Source organism: Urocampus carinirostris, chromosome 13, assembly GCF_059441175.1.
Source record: "Urocampus carinirostris isolate Australia breed hairy pipefish chromosome 13, RoL_Ucar_1.0, whole genome shotgun sequence".
Classification (NCBI taxonomy): Eukaryota; Metazoa; Chordata; class Actinopteri; order Syngnathiformes; family Syngnathidae; genus Urocampus; species Urocampus carinirostris.
In genome coordinates this window covers 25,630,364-25,650,824 of record NC_142361.1, presented here as the reverse complement: position 1 = coordinate 25,650,824, position 20,461 = coordinate 25,630,364, and the positions used below count along the sequence as shown (strand labels likewise).

At 38.6% G+C, this 20,461-nt stretch overlaps 1 protein-coding gene across 1 annotated transcript in view; it reads right to left on the bottom strand.

The window, feature by feature from the left end:
• The window catches only part of eys (EGF-like photoreceptor maintenance factor), a 342,903-nt gene that overhangs the window by 201,923 nt on the left and 120,519 nt on the right, over positions 1-20,461 (bottom strand). The window contains exons 19-20 of the mRNA XM_088352009.1: positions 12,670-12,788; positions 8,657-8,898 (exon numbers count right to left, since the gene is read on the bottom strand). Coding sequence (XP_088208135.1) covers positions 8,657-8,898; positions 12,670-12,788 — 361 coding nt within the window. The remainder of the gene's footprint in view (positions 1-8,656; positions 8,899-12,669; positions 12,789-20,461) is intronic.

The following is a 20,461-nucleotide window of genomic DNA, read 5'->3' as shown; positions in this document are numbered from 1 at the left end:
GTCACTCCAGATGGGTTTAAATTTGGCAAGTGATGCTGTGGTTTGATCTATCATGGTCATGATTTCTGGTTCTGAACCCCCTTTGCATATGATAGCTCCAATATATTTAAATTTGGTTACAGGTTCAAACTCTAAGTGGTTGATGGTGATGTTCGTGGTTTTACCGTGGGGGTTGTTGGTCATCATTTTTGTTTTTTTGCTGTGCTGATTCCCATCCCATACTGGGTTGATGTTTTGTCCAGGCCATTGACCAGATCTCCGAGTTACTGTTTTTCTCCTGCCAGTCCGGCAATATCATCAGCAAAACGCAGGTTAGTTGCCTTGGGTAACCTGATATTGTTTGTACCTTCATGTTGGTCCAGGGCTTCGGTCATGATCCTCTCCAGGAAGATGTTTACAGAGTTGGAGAGTGAATTTAGCATCTCACATCGATGTAATTTGAAACCACGCTCCAATGGTACCAGTGATCAGTACCGCACTCTTGTCATTGGCATACTGTTCTTCTATAGTCTGAACTAGTTTCCGGTCCATGTTGTATTTCCGCATGGTGGACCTTAAAGCAGCTTGCCATACTCTGTCAAAAGCGTTCTTTTATCCAAGAAGACGTGATAAAGGTTTCTTTGGTGTTGTTAAAACATAGGATGCGCAGAATTGAAAACCTGTTCTCTGGTGCTCCTTCTCTCCTACCTGTCTGTTATTTTGGCTAGGAAGTTTTCACCCGTTGTCTGTACTTACAAGTCCAGAATGTTCTGTTTTATTCATTTATTTCATTTGTTTTATTTCAATAAAAAACTCAAACTTCTTCCTCCATTGCTTGTTTTTACCTGTCTCGTCTCGCGGCCAAGAAGTTAAACAATCCCTCCAAATGACTCGAAACGCAGAAGCATTTGTAACAAATGCCTGAGGCTTTCCCCCGCTCCCCTTGAGCCCCCGCAATGTGGAATTTACCTACAAACACGTTTGCATGATCGTTGATGACTTTTGCGCTCGCCCTAAGCTCCGTGATTGGTTCATCACACTGAGCTGTAAATGGCCTGAAAGCATTCTCAACAGCAGTCGCGAGTCACGACAGCTTATTTAAAAGCATGAGAGTGGCGGAGGGGGTGGGGGGTGGAGGGTTATGGATAAAAATGAAGTGGAAAAATAGAAGAAAATAGGGACAAAAAGTATCCTGCTATGCAGCCAAAAAAAGCCTGGAGTTGCTGCTCCATTAAAGGCCTGTAGTGAAGGGCTCAGAGGTTAAACTCTAACATGATTCATCCTACTAACAATAGTGAATTTTTATGAGAGTGATGACGAATTCCAGGATTTTTCTCCCTTTTTTCCAAAAATGCAGCTGTAGTCTGGACATGAAATAAAGCGAAAATGTAGTGAGACCAAATAAAGAGCAAGCAAAACATTGAGTAAGTCATTCCTTAGAGTTATTTAAAGAACAGTGACGCACAGTCGGGGAAGGCAAGTGAGGCCGTTCCTCACCTGTCGTAGAAATATAAAATGAAACATGTAGTAAACGGTTATATTTCTTCAATCTTCAAGTTATTTCTAATTAAAAAAAACAACAAATTTTGGATTTTTTTTGCCATAATAGCTGGATTTCAGACTATATTATCAATAGTATAAAGACATTTGTCAGTGGCAAGTAGTGCATTATACAAAAAGGCCTTCAGTAGCGCTACGTTTGCCTCAATTCAACCCTCAATACATTTTTATGGCTATAAAAAATTTTAATGTTACCCTTATGCTTCTTATATGCAGGTAGTCTTATTGCATGGCTGACTATCGGTGTGTGAGTGTGTGTGTTGAAGGATTTTATACATTTTACTATAAAGGATTTTATACGATTAAATACAAGTTACATTTATCGAGTGCAATGAAAATTTTCACTGAGTGGGTGTCAGGTCACGCTGTTCCAAATGCGGAATGTTTTGGCTGGGGAATTTTGATAACAGGACTCTGACAGGGGGACGGCAGGAAATATTTGGAGAACAAGGCCCGATGGGGTGGACCCCACGTGGGGGTTTTCCTGGCACGCCCATGGTAGGAGCTGGCACACCAGCTTGCGAAAAAAAAAAAAAAGGTGGGCAGAGGAAGAAAGGCAGATGATCGAGAGAGGAGGCTTGACAGAGACTCGAGCGACACTAATTCGGCTAATTCGATGGATCTCACTTAGCAAAATAGTTTAAGAAATTAAATCTGCCCTCGTGTGGAAATGTCGGTCTCTTGTTCATTTTTCCATCAAGAAACGAGCGCGCATTGTTAGGAGAATGCAGGTTGTGTTTGGTTAATGGAGTCAGATAACAAATTTGGACCCATTTGGTAAACGGTACCTTTTAATATTAAAATCCTAACCGTGTGAATGGGTAAAGTTTATTGTAAAGCACTTTGAAAGTCCAGAGTGACTGGTAAAGTGCTATATAAATGCAGTCCATTTACCATTTACTGCAGCTATAGCTGCGGCAGGTTCAAATTAAAACATCAATAATAACATCATTTGTGAAACCGGTGACATTTCATTAAGCCTTCGAGTTCGCCTTGATCCGCCTGCTGGAAATCTGATTGGCTAAACCAACAGCTATATCAACACTGAAGTTATGAACTATTATGAACTTATGCTGAAAGCCTTAGGGTAAATGTATGACCCTGGCAACAATTAATGGCTGCAATTTGATTGGTTGAATACTTAAATATGAAAGCACACATCTGGAAGCAATGAAAAGAAGCTGATCAATAAATTGGAATTATTTTTAAAGTATTCGGAGTGAATATAATGGCTATACAAATAAACATGACTTGACTTGTAAAGGCCTTTATACATTTTGACTATAAAGGATTTCATACGATTGACTCAGTTTAATGCAAGATTTTCACTGAGTGGGCTTTAGTTCAATGACGGGGCAGGCTGTTTGAAATGCATACTATTTTGTCTAGTTCTGTTGATAACAGGACGCGTGGGTGTGCTGACACAGAATGTTCCAGACATCAAGGCACTATGTTGTGAGAACGTTGGGTGCAAAACAACTGCTTGGCATGCCCATGGGAGGAGCCGAGACGCCATCTTGCGGGGAGTCGTGGCCAATAAGAGAAAGCTAAAGGACTTCAGAAAAAGGCTTCCCACAGACGCCAACGTCGCTTCTTCGGCCGTCTCCTGAGTACACTTAGTTAAATTGTTCGGTAAAAAAAAATCTGCCCTTGTGTGAAAATGGCGGCTTTCCTGTTCATTTTTCCCTCAAGAAACAAGCGTGCATAAATTGTTGAATGAATGTAGGTTGTATTTGGTTAATGGAGTCAGATAACTAACAATTTGGTAAACGGTACATTTTGTTAATTAAATTCCAACACTTGACAAGCTTCAGATATTTTTTAGGCCAGCAAAGTAGGCCTTGCAGGCCCTGACGGCCCGTCACTGAATTTAGCATACAACGTTTTACAGTGCGGAGCATTTTCAAATGCAGAGTGAGGCAGGCAGTTCTCTTGACTGTCAGCAGGGGCCGACAGTGAGACCAAGGATTCCGATTTGGCGCAAAACCCAGCCCCAAAAAAGATAATCATAATGCAACTTGGCTTATCATTTCAATCAATATAGTATATATTTCAATAAATAAAGTATTTTATACCACATGAGTATCACTTCCTGAGGCACCACGGTTATAAGACTTGTTATAAGTCTAGCTATTCAATTAGGTCATCAACCATCTAATTGTTTAATACAGTCGAGGCGATCTGGCTTATTACTTGACTTAGTAGTGTTAAGACTCAATAAATCAAGTATTTTACACCACTAGGGGGTCGCTATAGAATACACTTAATGAGCTTTGAACTCTGGGTAACAGTTCCAGAGGATAAATTATTATAATCTACCAAGCTTTGCTTGCCTATCAGGTCATAAAACATCTAAATGTTTGATGTATACCACATATTTTGCTTTACTTCAATTAATACAGTATTTTTACACCACTAGAGGTTGCCCTATAACAATCACTTGGGCTTGAAATTTTGGAGATCGGTTCCAGAGGCTTCACTGTAGAGGTAAGACTGGGGCTAAAAAATTCAGCCCGACCCGACCCGAGTCGCGGATATAGAAACCCGAACCCGCGCAAACCCGCCTAATTAACTTGACTTTATAACCGAGACCCGAATAAACATGAAGCTTTAATTCGCCGGCAAAGTAAACATGGAGCTTTTTTTTCCCACCACTAGGGGTTTCTTTGTAGCAAACTCTTGTTCTTCAAGCATTGTGACTCAAGATCATCACTCTTATAAATTTCACTCATGTCACTGACAAACTATCGTACCTACGTAGGATGAACGTCAGCTAAAAAACAATAGTGGTGAGTCATCAAGCTCCCGTGAAGCCAAAATTTGGCGAGCCCACGCAGAGTTCTCGTCGTAATACCTTCACCGAGCGCCTCATTTCTTATTCCTCTCACAGGAAACTTTCAGAAACCGACGCAGCCGTTCTATTTATAACTCGAAAAATCGTTCCTTTTCCTTCCCGCCATTGATAACAATTCCTCAAGTATCAACTTTATATAATCAATATATTGATACCCAAGAGTGTATCCAAACAATTTTTTATTGAAATGTAATCATGAAAAGTAAATGTAATATGATTATGTAGTAAACCGATACAAATATTTATAAGGATACTTTTCTTTGTTCGAGTTTTATTTTGAAATGAATAAAAAATTGAGAAACGTGAAAATTTGTATGCAACAAGATTGGACATGATAAACGCGCAATAAAGACTTTTGTCACGGTTGCCATGGCACCTAATCGGCCACGCCCGTGTGTCACGGTTGCCATGGCGCCCGTGTGGCGCCAGCTGCAGCTTGTTGACAGATTGGCTCCCTGTCAGTATTTAAACTCTGTCCTGTCGGTCTGTCTGCGAATCTCTGTTTTTACACGGCAAGCCTTGTTCGCCGATCTCGTTTTTTTGCTCCTGTTTGTCTCCCGCTACGATCTGTTTTGATCTCGACCACGGCTGCTCTTCCGTCCCGAATTACGACCTGTTTTGATCTCGACAACGTCTGTTCTCCCGTCCCGAATAACGATCCGTTTTTGATCTCGACCACGTCTACTCTCCTCTCCTGGCTTTCGACTTGTTTCCAAGTTTTTGCTCTTCTAACCCGGCTACTGACCCGTTTTTTTCCATTCCCGACACCGCCATTGGTCCCCACGGAAGTCCCACTCAGAGCGACCTGCTTCCAGTGACCAGCGATCACCGGATCTTTTGTGCACTCCTTTCCCTTCTTCCCACTAAAACTGTGAGAAAATGTTACGTGACTGGGTTCTATCTCCGTTCCGGACCTGACAACTTTAAAGATCAAAATGCTATATGATACAAAAAGGGGCTTTTAATTTATACATCAGAAAAGTTGTTCCTCCCCTGAGGCCATTAAAGGTACAGTGTGTCATTTTTGACTACTATTTATATGGTCTTGTGCAACCGAAAAGGAGTGCAAAAAGCACAAAAAAACTACGGTGACCAAAACACAATATAATTTCCCTCACTTTAGTGCCAAGCTTTCTGCAAATAAAGAAAAAGGAAAAAGGAAAAAAAGGGGGAAAAAACAAGAAAAAATAAAAATACCAAAGAGGGGGTGTAAAACAAAAATAAAGGAAAAAGAATAGAGAAAGAAAAAAAATGAGGAAAAAAAAGAAAAATATGAAAAATGAAAAGTAAAAGAGAAAAGAAAGAAAAATAATTTTAAAAAAGGGGAAACAAGGAACAATAACAACAAACAATACCTAGAATGAGCAAAAAAAATCTAACAGTGGAACCATTTTCCTCTAAAGTATTTTTTGGTTTAGATAATTTGATGAAATTATGTGCAAAAAACTAATAAAAAATTGATAAAAAAAAAGAAAAGACACAAAAGTTAACCATGGCAGTAAGATGGCGGCAAATTATTTCAGCTCCCGCTAGATGTGTCATGATTACTGATGTGACTCAGCCCGCAGGTTCTGATTGGCTTCCTGTCAGTATTTGAACCTAGTCCTGTCTGTCCCCTGTGGTCAGTCCGTCAGTGAACCTCAGTGTATACTAGGCAAGCCTTTTTCAACCCTGACTCCCACCTGTCCTGTTTTTTTCTCCCGTCTGTTTTGCTACGACCTGTTTTGATCCTGACCACGTCTGCTCTTCCGTCCCGGCTTACGACCCTTTTGGTCCCTTACTACGTCTACTCTCCCATTCTGGCTTACGACTCGTTTCCGACCCCGACCACGCCTTGCTCTCCCAGTCCGGGCTACCGACCAGTTTTTCCGTTCCTGACACCACCATCGCTCGCTACGGAAGATCCAGTTCCGTGTTCGGATCAAAATCCGAGTACGTGAGCGCCCAGTGAGCATCGGATCGAGGTGCTGGCCTTCCTCTCTCTTTCAATAAAATTGTGAGAAAACATTATGCGATTGGGTCTGCCCTGTGTGCTGGTCGCGACAAGATGGAGAACATCTTGTGTCAAATACATGCTAATTTCTTGACCGCCAATTATGTTTAAAAAAACTCACGTTTACATGTTAGTTTATATATTTTGTGCTTATCATTCAAATACATTTTCGTACCACCGGGAGTCACGATATACTACACACTGTCCCTTTAAGAACAATTCCTCAAGTATCCACTTCGAGCTCTCCGGAGGTCGACCTCATGAAAATACGTTCTCATTCCATCTGATTTCATTAAAGAGTCCCGTTTTCATACGGCTTCCGAGATGGATTTCATTCAACCCCGATTCAAATGCTACCCGTCGCTAACTCATTAGCATTAATTGCCCGTCGGATGACAGGTGGCGCTTGAACGGAGCCGTTCGGTGCGGAATACAAATTAGCGGCGAGTTTACCGGGTTTGCGAGCAAAACAAATATTTGCGGACGCAAAAAACGCATTGGGGGACGAGAAAAACAACGGCAAAATATGGAAAAATATACAAATGGATGCGAACGGAGGCCATATGGTGAAAATGGCGGAATTTTGTTTCGTTTGACAGATGTTTTAAAAACTTTGTTATGAGTTTCTCACTTTTTGCAGATTGGAAGTGAAACAAAATATTGGTTATTTGGCACGTCATTGATCATCAGGATTTTTAGTACGGCCCACTAGACAAAAAGGTACAAATAGAGTACTTGTATGTATGTATAATTGTTCAAAAAAGTACTTCTAATAAAAATGTCTAAATGTTTTAGTGTCCCTTTGTGGATGCATGTTCAATTAAAACGACATTAATACAAATTCTTGAGTAGTTACAGATACTGATCCTGGATGTGAAGCCAGTAGTACAGAAAATACTTTTGAGTTGTGGGCCTTATTGGGTTAAAACGTTTGGCAAAGGGAAGGAAAGACAGGTGGAGGGAAAGAAAAAAAGGTAAAGAGGGGAGGAATAAAAATGCAAGGACGGAAAGAAAAATGGGAACCATATACAGTGAGATAGAAAGAGCGAAAGAGACAGTGAGACGGAAAGAGTGATAAAAAGAGAGAGAAAGAAAGAGACAAAGAGACAGAGACAAAGAAACCAAAAAGAAAAAAAGAAGAGAAAATGAAAGAAAAAAGACTGAAAGAAAGAAATACTGAAAGAAAGAACGACAGCAAGAGAAAAAAAAAGGCAGAAGGGCAAAAAGACAAGAAGAGAGAAAGACAAAAAGACAAAAAGACAAAAAGACAAAAAGACAAAAAGACAAAAAGACAAAAAGACAAAAAGACAAAAAGACAAAAAGACAAAAAGACAAAAAGACAAAAAGACAAAAAGACAAAAAGACAAAAAGACAAAAAGACAGAAAGTAAGAAAGACAGAAAGAAAGACAAAAAGACAAAAAGACACAAAGACACAAAGACACAAAGACACAAAGACACAAAGAAATACAGAAAGAAAGAAAAAAGAAAGGAAGAAAAAAAGAAAGAGGCAATGAAAGAAAGAAAGAAAGATAAAAAGAAAAAAAAGAAAGAAAGAAAGACAAACAGAAATACAAAGAGAAAGAAAGAAAGAAAGAAAGAAAAAAAGAAAAAAGAAAAAAAGAAAAAAAGAAGAAAATGAGAGAGAAAGAAAGAAAGGAGACAAAGAGAAAATTAAAGTAAGAAAGAAAAAAGAAAGAAATAAAGGGAGAGAATGAAATGAAATGATCTGCATTTATATAGCGCTTTTCGAGTCAAGACTTCCCAAAGCGCTTTACAGTGTGCTTCACATTTCCCAATAGCGGCTGTGCGGCCATATAAGGCGCTAACCTGCTTATTGGGGGCATTAGGGATTCAGTGTCTTACCCAAGGACACTTCGACATGTAACACGGAGGAGCCGGGATTCGAACTGAGATCTATTGATCCCAAGACGAGCGATCTACCCGCTGAGCCAAAAGAAAGAAAAAAAAAGAAAAAAGGGAGAGATAAAGACAGGATGAAAGAAAGAAAGAGAGAGAGAGAAACAAAGGGATAAAGATAGAGAATAATAAAGACGGCGAGAAATGACGACACAGAGAAAGAAGACAAAAAGAAAGAAGAAAAATAGAAAGCCAGTACTATTAGAATCCAGTCGTCTGTTATTCATACTTGAATGTTGGAATAGAATAAGCTATCAGTGTAGTTCCATTTGATGAGCAACCCCCGCCCTTCAAAATAAAATACAAACAAAACCCTTTCTCATGTGCAGAATGAGGCCACGTTTGCACTCACCATCTGTGCATTTGCAGAGGAACCTTCCGTCGGAGCAGGTGCAGATGTAGAGGCTCAGATTGTGGGAGGGGCCGCAGGGGTCTAGGGGCCGGTTGCGTTCGGGGCCCCTGAGAAATTGGGGGCAGGTGCATGTCCAATCCCCAGACTCTTGACACCCGCTTCCGTTTAGACAAGGCCCGGATTCGCGCTCGAATGCTTGCTGGCTGCAGCCCGCACCTGCCCAGCCCGCTGAGCATACGCACCTTGAAAAACCACAAAAATAGCGCTAGGAATAAAGAAAATAATAATAATAACAAATAAAAACGTTGCAATGACATTTGTCAATAGCACAGGCCCAAGGGGTTTGGCAACAATAGTTGATATTTAGGTTATATGACATAGAACAATTGTATATTCACTACCGTTCAACAGTTTGAGGTTGTTTAGAAAGGTCTTTGATTTTAAAGGAAAAGCGCTTTTTTTTTCAATGAAGAAATTATAGTTTGATTATAGTTTAAATTGTCATTTGTATGATTTTCTCCTCAAAAGTACCTTAACGAAGCCAAAGATTCTATCCAGGTGCTGCTTTATTCTCACGACAATTGTATCATCTTGGGGCCCGCTAACTATTAATCAAGATGTCCTTCACTTTAGTGCCAAGAAGTCTGGTCACAAGCTTGCCTGCCCTTGCTTTATGTGGGATCTAAACCTCTATTACTTTGGTCCACTGCATCCACATGTGTAATAAAAAAGACAGAAGTTTGAGTTCAGATCGGAGTAACACTTTGTTGGCTTCTTGCAAGAAGGACACCCAGGCAGAATTCTTCCTGCTGAATGTGTTAGTCACCATTTGTTTCGCCTTTTTAGGCAATTCCAGTTGTGGGAGTACCAAGCTTGGTATGACTAGAAAGTCAATCATTGAAGACAGCTGGATCATGAGTTTAAACACAATGTACAATGGTGACGAAAGAATATTTCTGTGTGAGAAGGACCCAGCTCATTTAAATTCAAGGACAGATAACTGGATGCTGTTTTGCTATCTTGAGTAAACTTTAACTAGAAAGTCAATCATTGCAGTCTACTGATTCATGAGTTTGATGACATTCACAAAGAGTGAAACTGGATATGTTTGGGGCCTGGGGTTTTATGAGCAGACGGTCAGGGAGACCATACACTGTTTTTATGGGTTGAAAATAAGGACACGTCACCCTCAGCAAATCTGGATTGATAACATAGAAAGACACACATTTATAGTTTAATTTACCCTACACTTAACTCCCTTGATTTTACAGTAACGCATTGTTCATTTATGTTAGCAAAGTTTCACTTTTCTTAGTTTTTTTTTATGCTTGCACGCCATCAAGCAACCAGCATTATATCGCTTCATTTAATCATGTGATTTTGTTTAAGCCAATCAGGATGTTTCATGTATTCATATAATCTCGTTTAAGCCAATCAGATGTGATGTTTTACCACTTTGTTATGAATAAATGGGCTCGTAGTTATCGGATGGGTGTCTTTTGTCTCTGAGCTGATCTTGGAAGCAGATTTCGGGGAAAGCTCAGGTGGGATGCGCCTCTAGTGAAAGGGCTACCCGACATCAATACCCCACTCAGAGTGTGTTTCTTTCTTGACCTTAACACAGGGGTCGGGAACCTTTTTGACTCAAAGAGCCATAAAAGCAAAATCTATTAATTTTATTTTGGGAAAGAGCCACACCGTATTTTTTGAGACAAATTTACTAAATTGCTAAACCCGCACCCCAGACAAAAGCTTAGTTTTCAGCACGTTTATGTTTGATGATTTGATGAAAATTATGAAAAGAGAATAATGCCCGAGTTTGTGTCCCAAAATCAACAAACATACCACTCTAAACTTGTCTCGTTCTTGCAATTACTAAAGATCGGTTAAACTCATTTTGACCATTTTTTTCATACATATTGGTTTCAAAACCAGATGCAAGCAGTTCTTTTGTAAAAACGTCGCAACATTCTGCAAACAGGGAGCCTGATGTGCTTACCTTTGGCGCAGACGGCGTAGGGCGAGAAATGGGAGGGAGTGCTTGCACTTTTTGCATAGCTCCACCCATCCCTCCCACTCACCCGATCAAATAACTTTAAGTTATCTTCTGGTGTTTTGGCCTATTTACAGTTTGTTCTGTGGATTCATAATAAGGTATCTGAACACTGAAAACAGATTATATAGTGACCTTTTACATAAAAGATTCTTTAGCGTTGTACAGCCAAAACGAGTTTTTTTTTTTTTTTTTTTTTTTTTTTTTTTGGGTTTGACACCTTGACTGTAAATTGTAGTGAAAAACGTGCCCTATATATTCTGCGAAGTCCTACCCCGTAATTCAGCTTTGGTTTGGCTTTGCGTGTATCTGAACAGGATTAATAGCTCAAGTTTTGAACGAGATGGAGGAAATTTGCATGCAATCATTTTGTCCCTGAGCCACAGGTACTCATTGAAAGAGCCATATATGGCTCGCGAGCCATAGCTTCCCGACTCCTGCCTTATTACAATCTCGAGTTTTAACCTTGACTAAAATAACGTTAAACTAAATCAGCAAATACACCCATTACATTATCTCTGCCAAAACAAGGAGAAAACCGCGAAGGATTCACAAACCAACATGCTGAGCTCACCGACAGACATTTTTGTCACCTACAGGAAGTGACCAGACTCTCCAGCTGTATAATAAAGTTTTGAACCCCCAGAAAGTCATCGGAAAATTAATTAGGTGCTTATGTATGTTGTCATGATTTATACCATTGACTAATTTCTTTGCAATGCCCTTAAAAACATTTTCACACTTTTCACACTTTCATTTTCAAACTTTTCACACACAAAACGTTTTTCTTTTTTAACTATTTTTGGATTGAACTCATTTCTGACCTAAAAAATAGACTTTTCCGGAAGAAAGCAGAAAACACAAAAATCAAGCATTGTACCGTTGTACTCACTGCTTCCACCTGTGGTTCATAGCGTAGTTGCGGTCTCATTTTATTTAAGTTTTATTCATATTTATTTTTACATACACATTTTCCCATATTATTTAATTTTAAGATTATATTTATGTCCCCCTGCCCACAAATTTACCAATACAGTAAAATCAAGCTTTGTACCATTTTACTCACTGCTGCCACCTGTGGTTCACTTTTTTAAACTTTTAACTATTTTTTTCAATTTACATACGTACAAATTTTCCCATTTTAGCTAATTTGAGAATTACATTTTCTGTCCTTAAAAAAACATTTCCCCCCTCACACACACACACAATTTCCCAATACAGTAAAATCAAGCATCGTACCATTTTACTCACTGCTGCCACCAGTGGTTCAAAGCTTAATTTCGTTCTCAAACTTTTTTCCATTTTTACATACATAAAAATGATCCCATCTTAGAATTATATTTTATGACCTTTAAAAATGACATTTTACGCCCCACATAATTTCCCAAGATAGTTAAATCAATCATTGTACCATTTCACTCACTGCTGCCACCTGTAGTTCGAAGCGTAATTGCGGTCTCATTTTCTAAACTTTATTTTCCTTTTTACATACATACGAATGTTCCAACTCGTTTTAAAATTATATTTTACGACCCTAAATAATTTCCTAATACAGTAAAAACAGGCACTGCACCATTTTACTCACTACTGCCCCATGTGGCTTTTAGTGTAACTGCAGTCTTTTTTTTTACCTGGTTTTATTATCTGATCCGTGATCATTTTCAACTGTTTTACAAAAAAAATAAAAATATGTTTTTTACAGTGCCCCGTCACCTCCACATGGTGGCAGTGACAACTAAGACACATTTTCTTCTTTTCTCCCATTTTTTTCCCTGCTAGAGCAATCAGACATCTCCAATGAGTCACACATCCCCTGGAAAAAAAAATGCTCATGCTGTGAGGCGCTCATTGAGTCATTTGTTTTAGCTGCCATATTCGATTCATGATGCCCTTTGCCAATACAAGGTCATTATGCAGTTTTAGTTCTTTTTTGCCTGACGTAGCGCAAGCTAGCACCTACTTGTAGCCGAGAAGTGGGACGCAGGTAGCGTTGATTTTGCAGGGATGTGAAAAACTTCCATTGATTTCCTGCTGGCAGTATTTTCCCCCACAGCCGATGTGACATACAACCTCGTAAGTCTGCATAAAAAACAAAAGAAAAACCGAGATTTTAGTGTTGAAATAGCATCTACTACGAATAGTTTACCGTATTTTACGCAATACAAGGTGCACCGGATTAAAACAAACATCCCCCCAAAACATTGTCGATTGTCATTTATTTTTCATTTACAAGGTGTATGGAATTAAAACTACAATACACTTTACATACACTTTCAGTATATATACGTGCAATGATTGAACAGTAGAAAAATGTCTCTTATTAAAATCGCAAAACTTTGAATGCAACGGTAATAGAACCCGGGTGGCGGCAGCGAGAGAGACAAACATCAGCCGCAAGACCACCGGTGATATGGACGACATACGAAAAGGCTGTTGGGAATCAAATATTGAAATGTACCGTTTACCAAATTGTTCGAATAAGTTATCTGACTCCATTAACCAAACACAACCTACATTCATCCAACAATGTGCGCTCGTTTCTTGATGGAAAAGATGAACAAGAAAAGCCGACATTTTCACACGGGGGCAGATTTAATTCCATTAATAATTGAACTAAGTGAACTCCATCGAATATGGACGAATTAGTCGAAATAGTGTCCTTGGAGTCTCTCTTCAAGTCTTCTCACTTCTCCTCTCGGCCCACGTCTTTCCGCAAGATAGTGTGCCGGCTCCTCGGAGAAGAGCGCCGCGATGTTTGGACCAACCAAAACAACAGAGAGCGTTTTATCCAAACAATGCCTGCCGTCCTCTGTCAGAGTCCTGTTATCAACAGAACTAGACAAAATATTCTGCATTCCGAACGGCGTGACCTGTCATTGAACTAAAGCCTACTCAGTGAAAATTTTTATTGCACTCAATAAATGTAACTTGTATTCAATCGAATAACATCCTTTATAGTCAAATATATAAAATCTTTCAAGATGTATGATTTTCTCATGATCATAATATTCTTACTCACAGTGCTAGAAACAGTCGAAAAATATTATGAACGAATAAATGAAAATGTATTTCAGACATGAGGAAAATCAAAAAACAAAACAACAGTTCAAAAAAACGAAAACAATGTTAACTTAACATGTCCAAAAAAGAATAGGAAGAAGCATATGGCTATTTAATCCTCCCCCTGCCACTTCCTTTAAATTGTGTATCACAGTTAGATGTCTGTGTATTTATATTTAACAAACATCTCACACATACACATAGGTTCACGATACAAGACAATAGAGAAATAACAATAAATACAAATAATACATTATATTTATTTTTTTAATTTTTTGAGCTGCACAAAAGGTACAAAAAAAAACCCACATAAAAGTAGCCCAAAAAAGGTGCTTAGAAGAATAACATTATTCTTAAGAAAAGATTATTAGAGAATGGAGAAAACAAAGTCATATAAAGAAAATACATCTTGGTGTATCTTGCATCTTAAAGGACATCAAATAAATACATTTTAAAATGTATGTTGGTATAGTGTTTTTGGTCAATGATTGAATCATGGCTGCACATATTCAACAAGGTCTGTCACTTACTGAGCAAAGAAAAATCGAAACACAATTTTATATCTGTTGTTAATCAGAAATTAGGGGTACGCGTTAGACACGAATACATACGGGAACGAAACCCAATTACAATAACGCAGAAGTGCGACAAAAATATTCTCAAAATGAAACTCAATGTACTGTAACGACTAAAATTCAAAAGCCTGTGCAACTCTTGATACTTAGCCATGCGACTCGTCTTAAGCCCTCCCATCCCTTGCGCACATGACAAAGTGATAAAAAAGACAAAGTATTGCCAATGCTACAAAAGAATCATTAAACATAAATGCTCGGAATGAGTAGTGTTATCTGATTGAATATTTTAGTGTGGTAGCAGGTGACTAATAGTAAAATTAGAGTGATGATGCGTTTTTTACTTGTGTTTTTTTTAGTGGTTAGGTTTCGGCACTCTTACTGCTTGGAACCCGGGTTCTATTTTTGTTGCATGCGATATTTTGCGATTTTGGTCAATATTTTCCTGTTGACTCTATTTTTTTTTTTTTTAGTAAATATTTTATTTTATTTGGTATTATACTTTTTCATATTTTATATGTATTGTTTGTCAATGCAACATCCATTCCAGCCTAGTCATCATGTTCGGTCCCTTCTCAAGATTTCATCATTTTCCTCATGTTGAGGTTTTTGAGTTTTTCCTTGCCCTCATTGTAGGTTTTAGATCAGGGGATGGTGGAATAATAATCTGGAGTCTGTCCCGACTTTTGAAACTTTTTGTGATTAAGAGCTATACAAGTGAATATGACTTGAGTAGTCACAAATTACAGTAGTTAACCGTAAATCCCCATGTAGAGTCGCACACGCATAAATATTGTATGCATTTTATCCACGTATATTTCAGGCCAATTTAGGGTTTTTGGCTGCGACTTGTAGTCCAGAAAATAAAGTATTGTATTTTGTGTACTTAAAATTCCTCACCATTATAGAATATTATTCTCCTTCCTTTAATTTTTTTCTATACATTTCCCATTTTTCAAGATTGTAAACATTTCCTTGGCTACCTGCAGTAACTTTGTCCCTATAACCTTGTTTTTTTTGAATAATTGGAAAATAAGTCAAGTGTGAGTGTGGTATTTTATTCTCTATTCTTGAAAATGATATGACCATGATATGCAAAAACATAAGAAAAACAAAACAGAAAACAACAAAAAAAACACTAAAAATAAACATATTTTGAAAGCGATATACGAAAATGAAGCAATTCTGAAAAAAAAAGTATTCTACTATGATTTCCCCCAAAATTAATAATAATAAGTAAGTAAATTAATAATAAAATTGTGTTTTTTTTTCGTCCAACTGGTTAAATTTAGCAGCACGGCAGCTCAGTGGTTAACGCGTCTGCGGCCTAGTTCTGAGGTCATGGGTTCAAATCCAACAACCAACTTTCCTGTGCAGGGTTTGCATGTTCTCCCCGTGCTTGCGTGGGTTTCCTCAGGGCGCTCCGGGTTCCTCCCATATTCCAAAAACATGCATGTCAGGTTCATTGTGTGCCGTGCAACTGGCTGGCAACCAGTTTCTGCCCGAAGATAGCTTGGATGGGCTCCAGGACCCCCGCGACCCTTCTGATGATAAGCGGTGCTGATAATGGATGGATGGGTGATTACATTTATCCTGCCTTTTTATGGCATAGTATGTTTTTCACGATTCTTTATTGACTTGTTTTATTTTGGAAGATCCATTCGTCGCGGGTTCAAGCTATGCTAATTACAAAATTCTGGAGACGTGTCATAATAAATTATACACTTTCAGGATCTTCCGATTTTTTACCCCGGCAATTGAACATCACCTTTATTTATTTATTTAAGCGAAGTCACCTTCAGGGGACAGCAATTTTCCAAAATAAACTCCATTGGGAAGTGAATACATGGCAAAATGTGCTAGGCTGTAAACAAGACCATGTCGCCAAAAAAAAGAAAGTCTTTATAATGACTTTCGGGGGAAGGAATGGAAAAAAATGAATACTGGTGAAATATCCTAATGTGAAAAAATAGATGAAATTGCAGAGGAAAGATAAGAATTGGATTATAGCCAAGAAGACTTTCAGGACATCCTGGTTCGGTTTTAATCACAGAGCGTGGTTAGTCATTCAATTCGTGTTAAAAAGTTGTTAAATACCTCGAAATAATGGGATTGATTGACCGAAACAATGATTGCAATACTGGCCTCCGACCAGCAGGGTCACTGTTAGTTTTGGCAGTGCCTTGCAAATGTATTGCTTTCCCCCAAAAAACCTGAAACGTTTTGACATATTGCCATAATTCAGGCTTCAACCTTACGGATAAAAAACGCGAAATATTTAAACGAACATCTAATACACAATCTTCAAAAGAAGTGTATTCAATGTTTTACATCGTGCTTATAAATAAGTGAAGAGACAACGTTACCAAAAAATTGGCCCCCTTTGGATTAATACCTTGCTGCAATCACAGCCATTAGTCTTTTTAGGTATGTCTATGTCTATGTTTATTTCTTCCTCATGTCATACGGCTCTTTAACTCCACCCGGGGGAGTAAAAGCCCACATTAAACCACAGCTCCACATTGCATATTACCCTATTTTTATTACAGTGTGTATTTTATGTAGCACTATTTAAATACTCTATATCAACACATTACATTGGGTATTTATGTATTATATTCCTTTTACTTTATTGTTTTATTTTCAACGCAAGGATACTACTGGAAGTTTTAATTTCCCTACGGGGATGAATAAAGTAACTACCTACCTACCTACCTACCTACCTACCTACCTACCTACCTACCTACCTACCTACCTACCTACCTACCTATCTATCTATCTACGGGTTTTGCACCTCTTGAAATATAAAACATTGCCCATTCTTCCTAACGAAACACCTAAAGTCCCTTGAGGTTTGATGGTGATTGTGCACAGCATTATTGAGATGGATCCAGAAATGTTCTATAGGATTGAGGTCTCTCGACTTTGGTCTGGCTATTCCAACAACTCTATATTGTTGGTTTTAGGATTTTGGAATATGTTAAGGGTATCTGACCTGTTGGAAAGTGAACATTCGCCCCATTCCCATCTCTCTTGCGGATTTTCTGTCAGACTCGCCCTGCGTTTGGCACCAGACATCTTCCCATCAACACTAAGGGACCTTCTAGTCCCTGCTGAAGAAAACCAACCCCAGGGCATGATGCTGTCGCCACAATGTTTGACAATTAATTTCAGTGTTACTCCTACGCCAAATGTAACATTTTGCATTCGATCCAAAACATTCAATTTTAGTCTCATCTGACCACAGCACATTGCTTCACGTGTTATTTGTGTCTCCCATGTGGGCATTTTTTAGGTATTCTTTCAGAAAGGGCTTTCTTCTTGCCACCCTTCCATCAAGCTCATATTTATGCAGAGTATGACTCATAGTTGTCTCATGCACATATTGTCCCAATTTAGCTGTATATACATGCAGGTCATCTGATGTGATCATAGACCACTTGGTTGCTTCCCTGATTAGTTATCCCCAACGTTTTGGACAGACAACAGTGTCTTGGTAGGTTTGAAGTGGTTTTATGCACGCTTCACTTTAATATTATTGGTCGTGCGGTGCTTTGGGAAGTGTGTAAATGTGGCAAAATTGTCTTTTATCTCATTCATGCTTTGAACTTTTCCACAGCTTTATACCGGACCTGCCTGGTGTGTTCTCCTGTCAGAAACCGCTGAGACGTAGAGCATGTGCATTTAAACTCAGACCCATTGAGACTCAGGTGTACCCTGTTTGTAAGTGTTAGTCATTTAGGTCGACATCAGATCATACGGAAGTCATCAGTGAACTTATGGCGTCAAATGGCTGAGCTGAGAGAACAGGGGCGACAGTATTTTTGCTACACCTACTTTTCTTTTTTGTTATCAATATTAAACGTTGAATTAATTTGCTTCCACTTTACAATTGTGTCTCATATGTTGTTGATTCTTAGAAAACATTTACATTTTTTAGCTTTAAGTAACTGTAGATCTACTCCAAATTAAACGAGGTATAATAAAACAATGACTAATTTTGGCTCATATTGGGTCGGCGAAACGTAATCCAATTAACATGTCTATTTTAGTACTCATTCATGTCTACGACCGACTAGTCCCAATCGTCAGCCATTGTTCAGCCGATCAAATAAAGAAACAGAGCGTACGCTTGTTCCGTCATTTTCCACTTATTCCGCTCGATGTTCGTGAAGTGCTTCAAGCTAGCGAATTGACTCACTCAGATGCTGACTAAACTAGAGGCAGTCTGTCGCGACTGCCTACACAGTCCTGGCACATTTTCTCTCCCTTTGGAAACGTAAGTAATAATGATAAACCCGGCATGTGTATTTTACAGCAACACACATGTCACTCGGTAATGAACGCGCTACGGTCATCGGGCCATTGACATTACCTTATGTCAACAATGTGAGTCCTTATGGTATTGTTTATGTGGCAGGTTTCGTTATATCGCATATGTATGTATGTTCAATGCCTAAGTACAGTATTACTTCGGTTAACACGGTAAATGGGTACCAGAACCCTACGCAAAACGTGAAAATCCGCTAAGTAGCGTCTTTACCGACTGAAAGTATACGACTAACAAAATAACAACTAATGATCAACACATAAAACACAGAAAACAGAATAACAATTACATGACTAGTCTTTATTGTCTTTCTATTTAAGTGCTACGAAATTGGAGGGCTTCTTCTTTTAGTGTAATGAAGTGATTTAGAGAGTATTTGCACGCTAGCATCGGGTATCCTCGGATTGTGCCAGGGCTCTGTGATGGTTAAACTACAACCATCCCAAATGTAGCGGTTCCCCACGAGTTGTATCTCCAGGTCATCTGTTTAATAGGTAATGGATCTGGTGTTGGTGAGATACGGGCTCGGCAGTGGTAGTTTGTGAGAATTGTTACGTAGCCTAGAGGCAGTAGACCAGACTTATGGCACCACTATTGCCTTCTCTTCCAAGGTCTTTCCTTGGACCTGATAACAATCCACAGAGCACCTGCTGTTGATGAGTATTTCTTTGCGTTCTTCTGACTTTCCACTGGGTCCAATTTAATTGATGTTTTTTGTCAATGTAACGAGCCAATGAAATACTAGCTATAGCTGTAGCCGTGCTTCTCATATTGTTTCGGGTGGACACATTGACTTGTGCTTCCGCCTACCCCAGCTGACAGCATACAAAGAGCATTTTCAGTGACACGCATAGAAACACAACCTGCCCTTGCGATAGCATTTGCTGTGTGTTGTATGCTCCAGAACAAAATGCACGATAAGTTGATGTCAATGGCAACAAAGACATCCATACATCAATCCATTATATGCACCGCTTATCCTCAGTAGGGTTGCGGGGGTGCTTATACAAGAACCTCAACATACTGGAAATTCAATAGGCTTTTTTTTTTTTAACAATAATCTTGAAGAAGAAAATTCCAGTTCACAAGCAGTCCGAGAAGCTACCACTAAAGACCGCTCAAGACCAATGTTCCCTCTAATTTTCCACGGGTCTGACAGTTCACACAAAGTCGGTGAGCAACGCTTGAAACAGCAGTGAGCAACGGCAATCCCAAGTGTGGCAACTAAGTCATTATCAAACATGTCCAAAACTTGACATCAAGTTACATTTTGCTGAGTTTCCGGCAATGCAAAAAAAAATAATTCATTTTTGAATGAATTGACTAATGTATTATTGCAAAGGTTTTACGGCCTACAAACGTCATTTGTTTTTACAACAATTCTTTCACAAGATTTTCATTTTTTTTTCCTGGTATCTTTTGACGCATAATACTAACTTTTTGGGGGCTTATTTGTTGGTTGCAAGATACAGAACTGTATTTAATCACTTTTTTTTAGTGGAAGTACAATGTTGGCAACAAGATTAACTTGGTATAATTGGAAATTATTTGAATGCAACACAAACTTTTTCTTCTTTTTCCCTGTTTTTTTTTTCTATTTTTTTAAATTCCTTTAAAAAAATCTCGTTGTTTTTATTTTTTCCTAGCTGTAACTTTTTTCTTTTTTTTTCTCTATTCACTGTTTTTCCTTTTGTTTCTTTCTTTTCTTTTTTTCTGGCTTTTCTTCAGAATTTTTTTTCTTTTTCTCTTCCTTTTGTTTGTTTTTTCTCAGCTTTTCACTACTTTTTCAT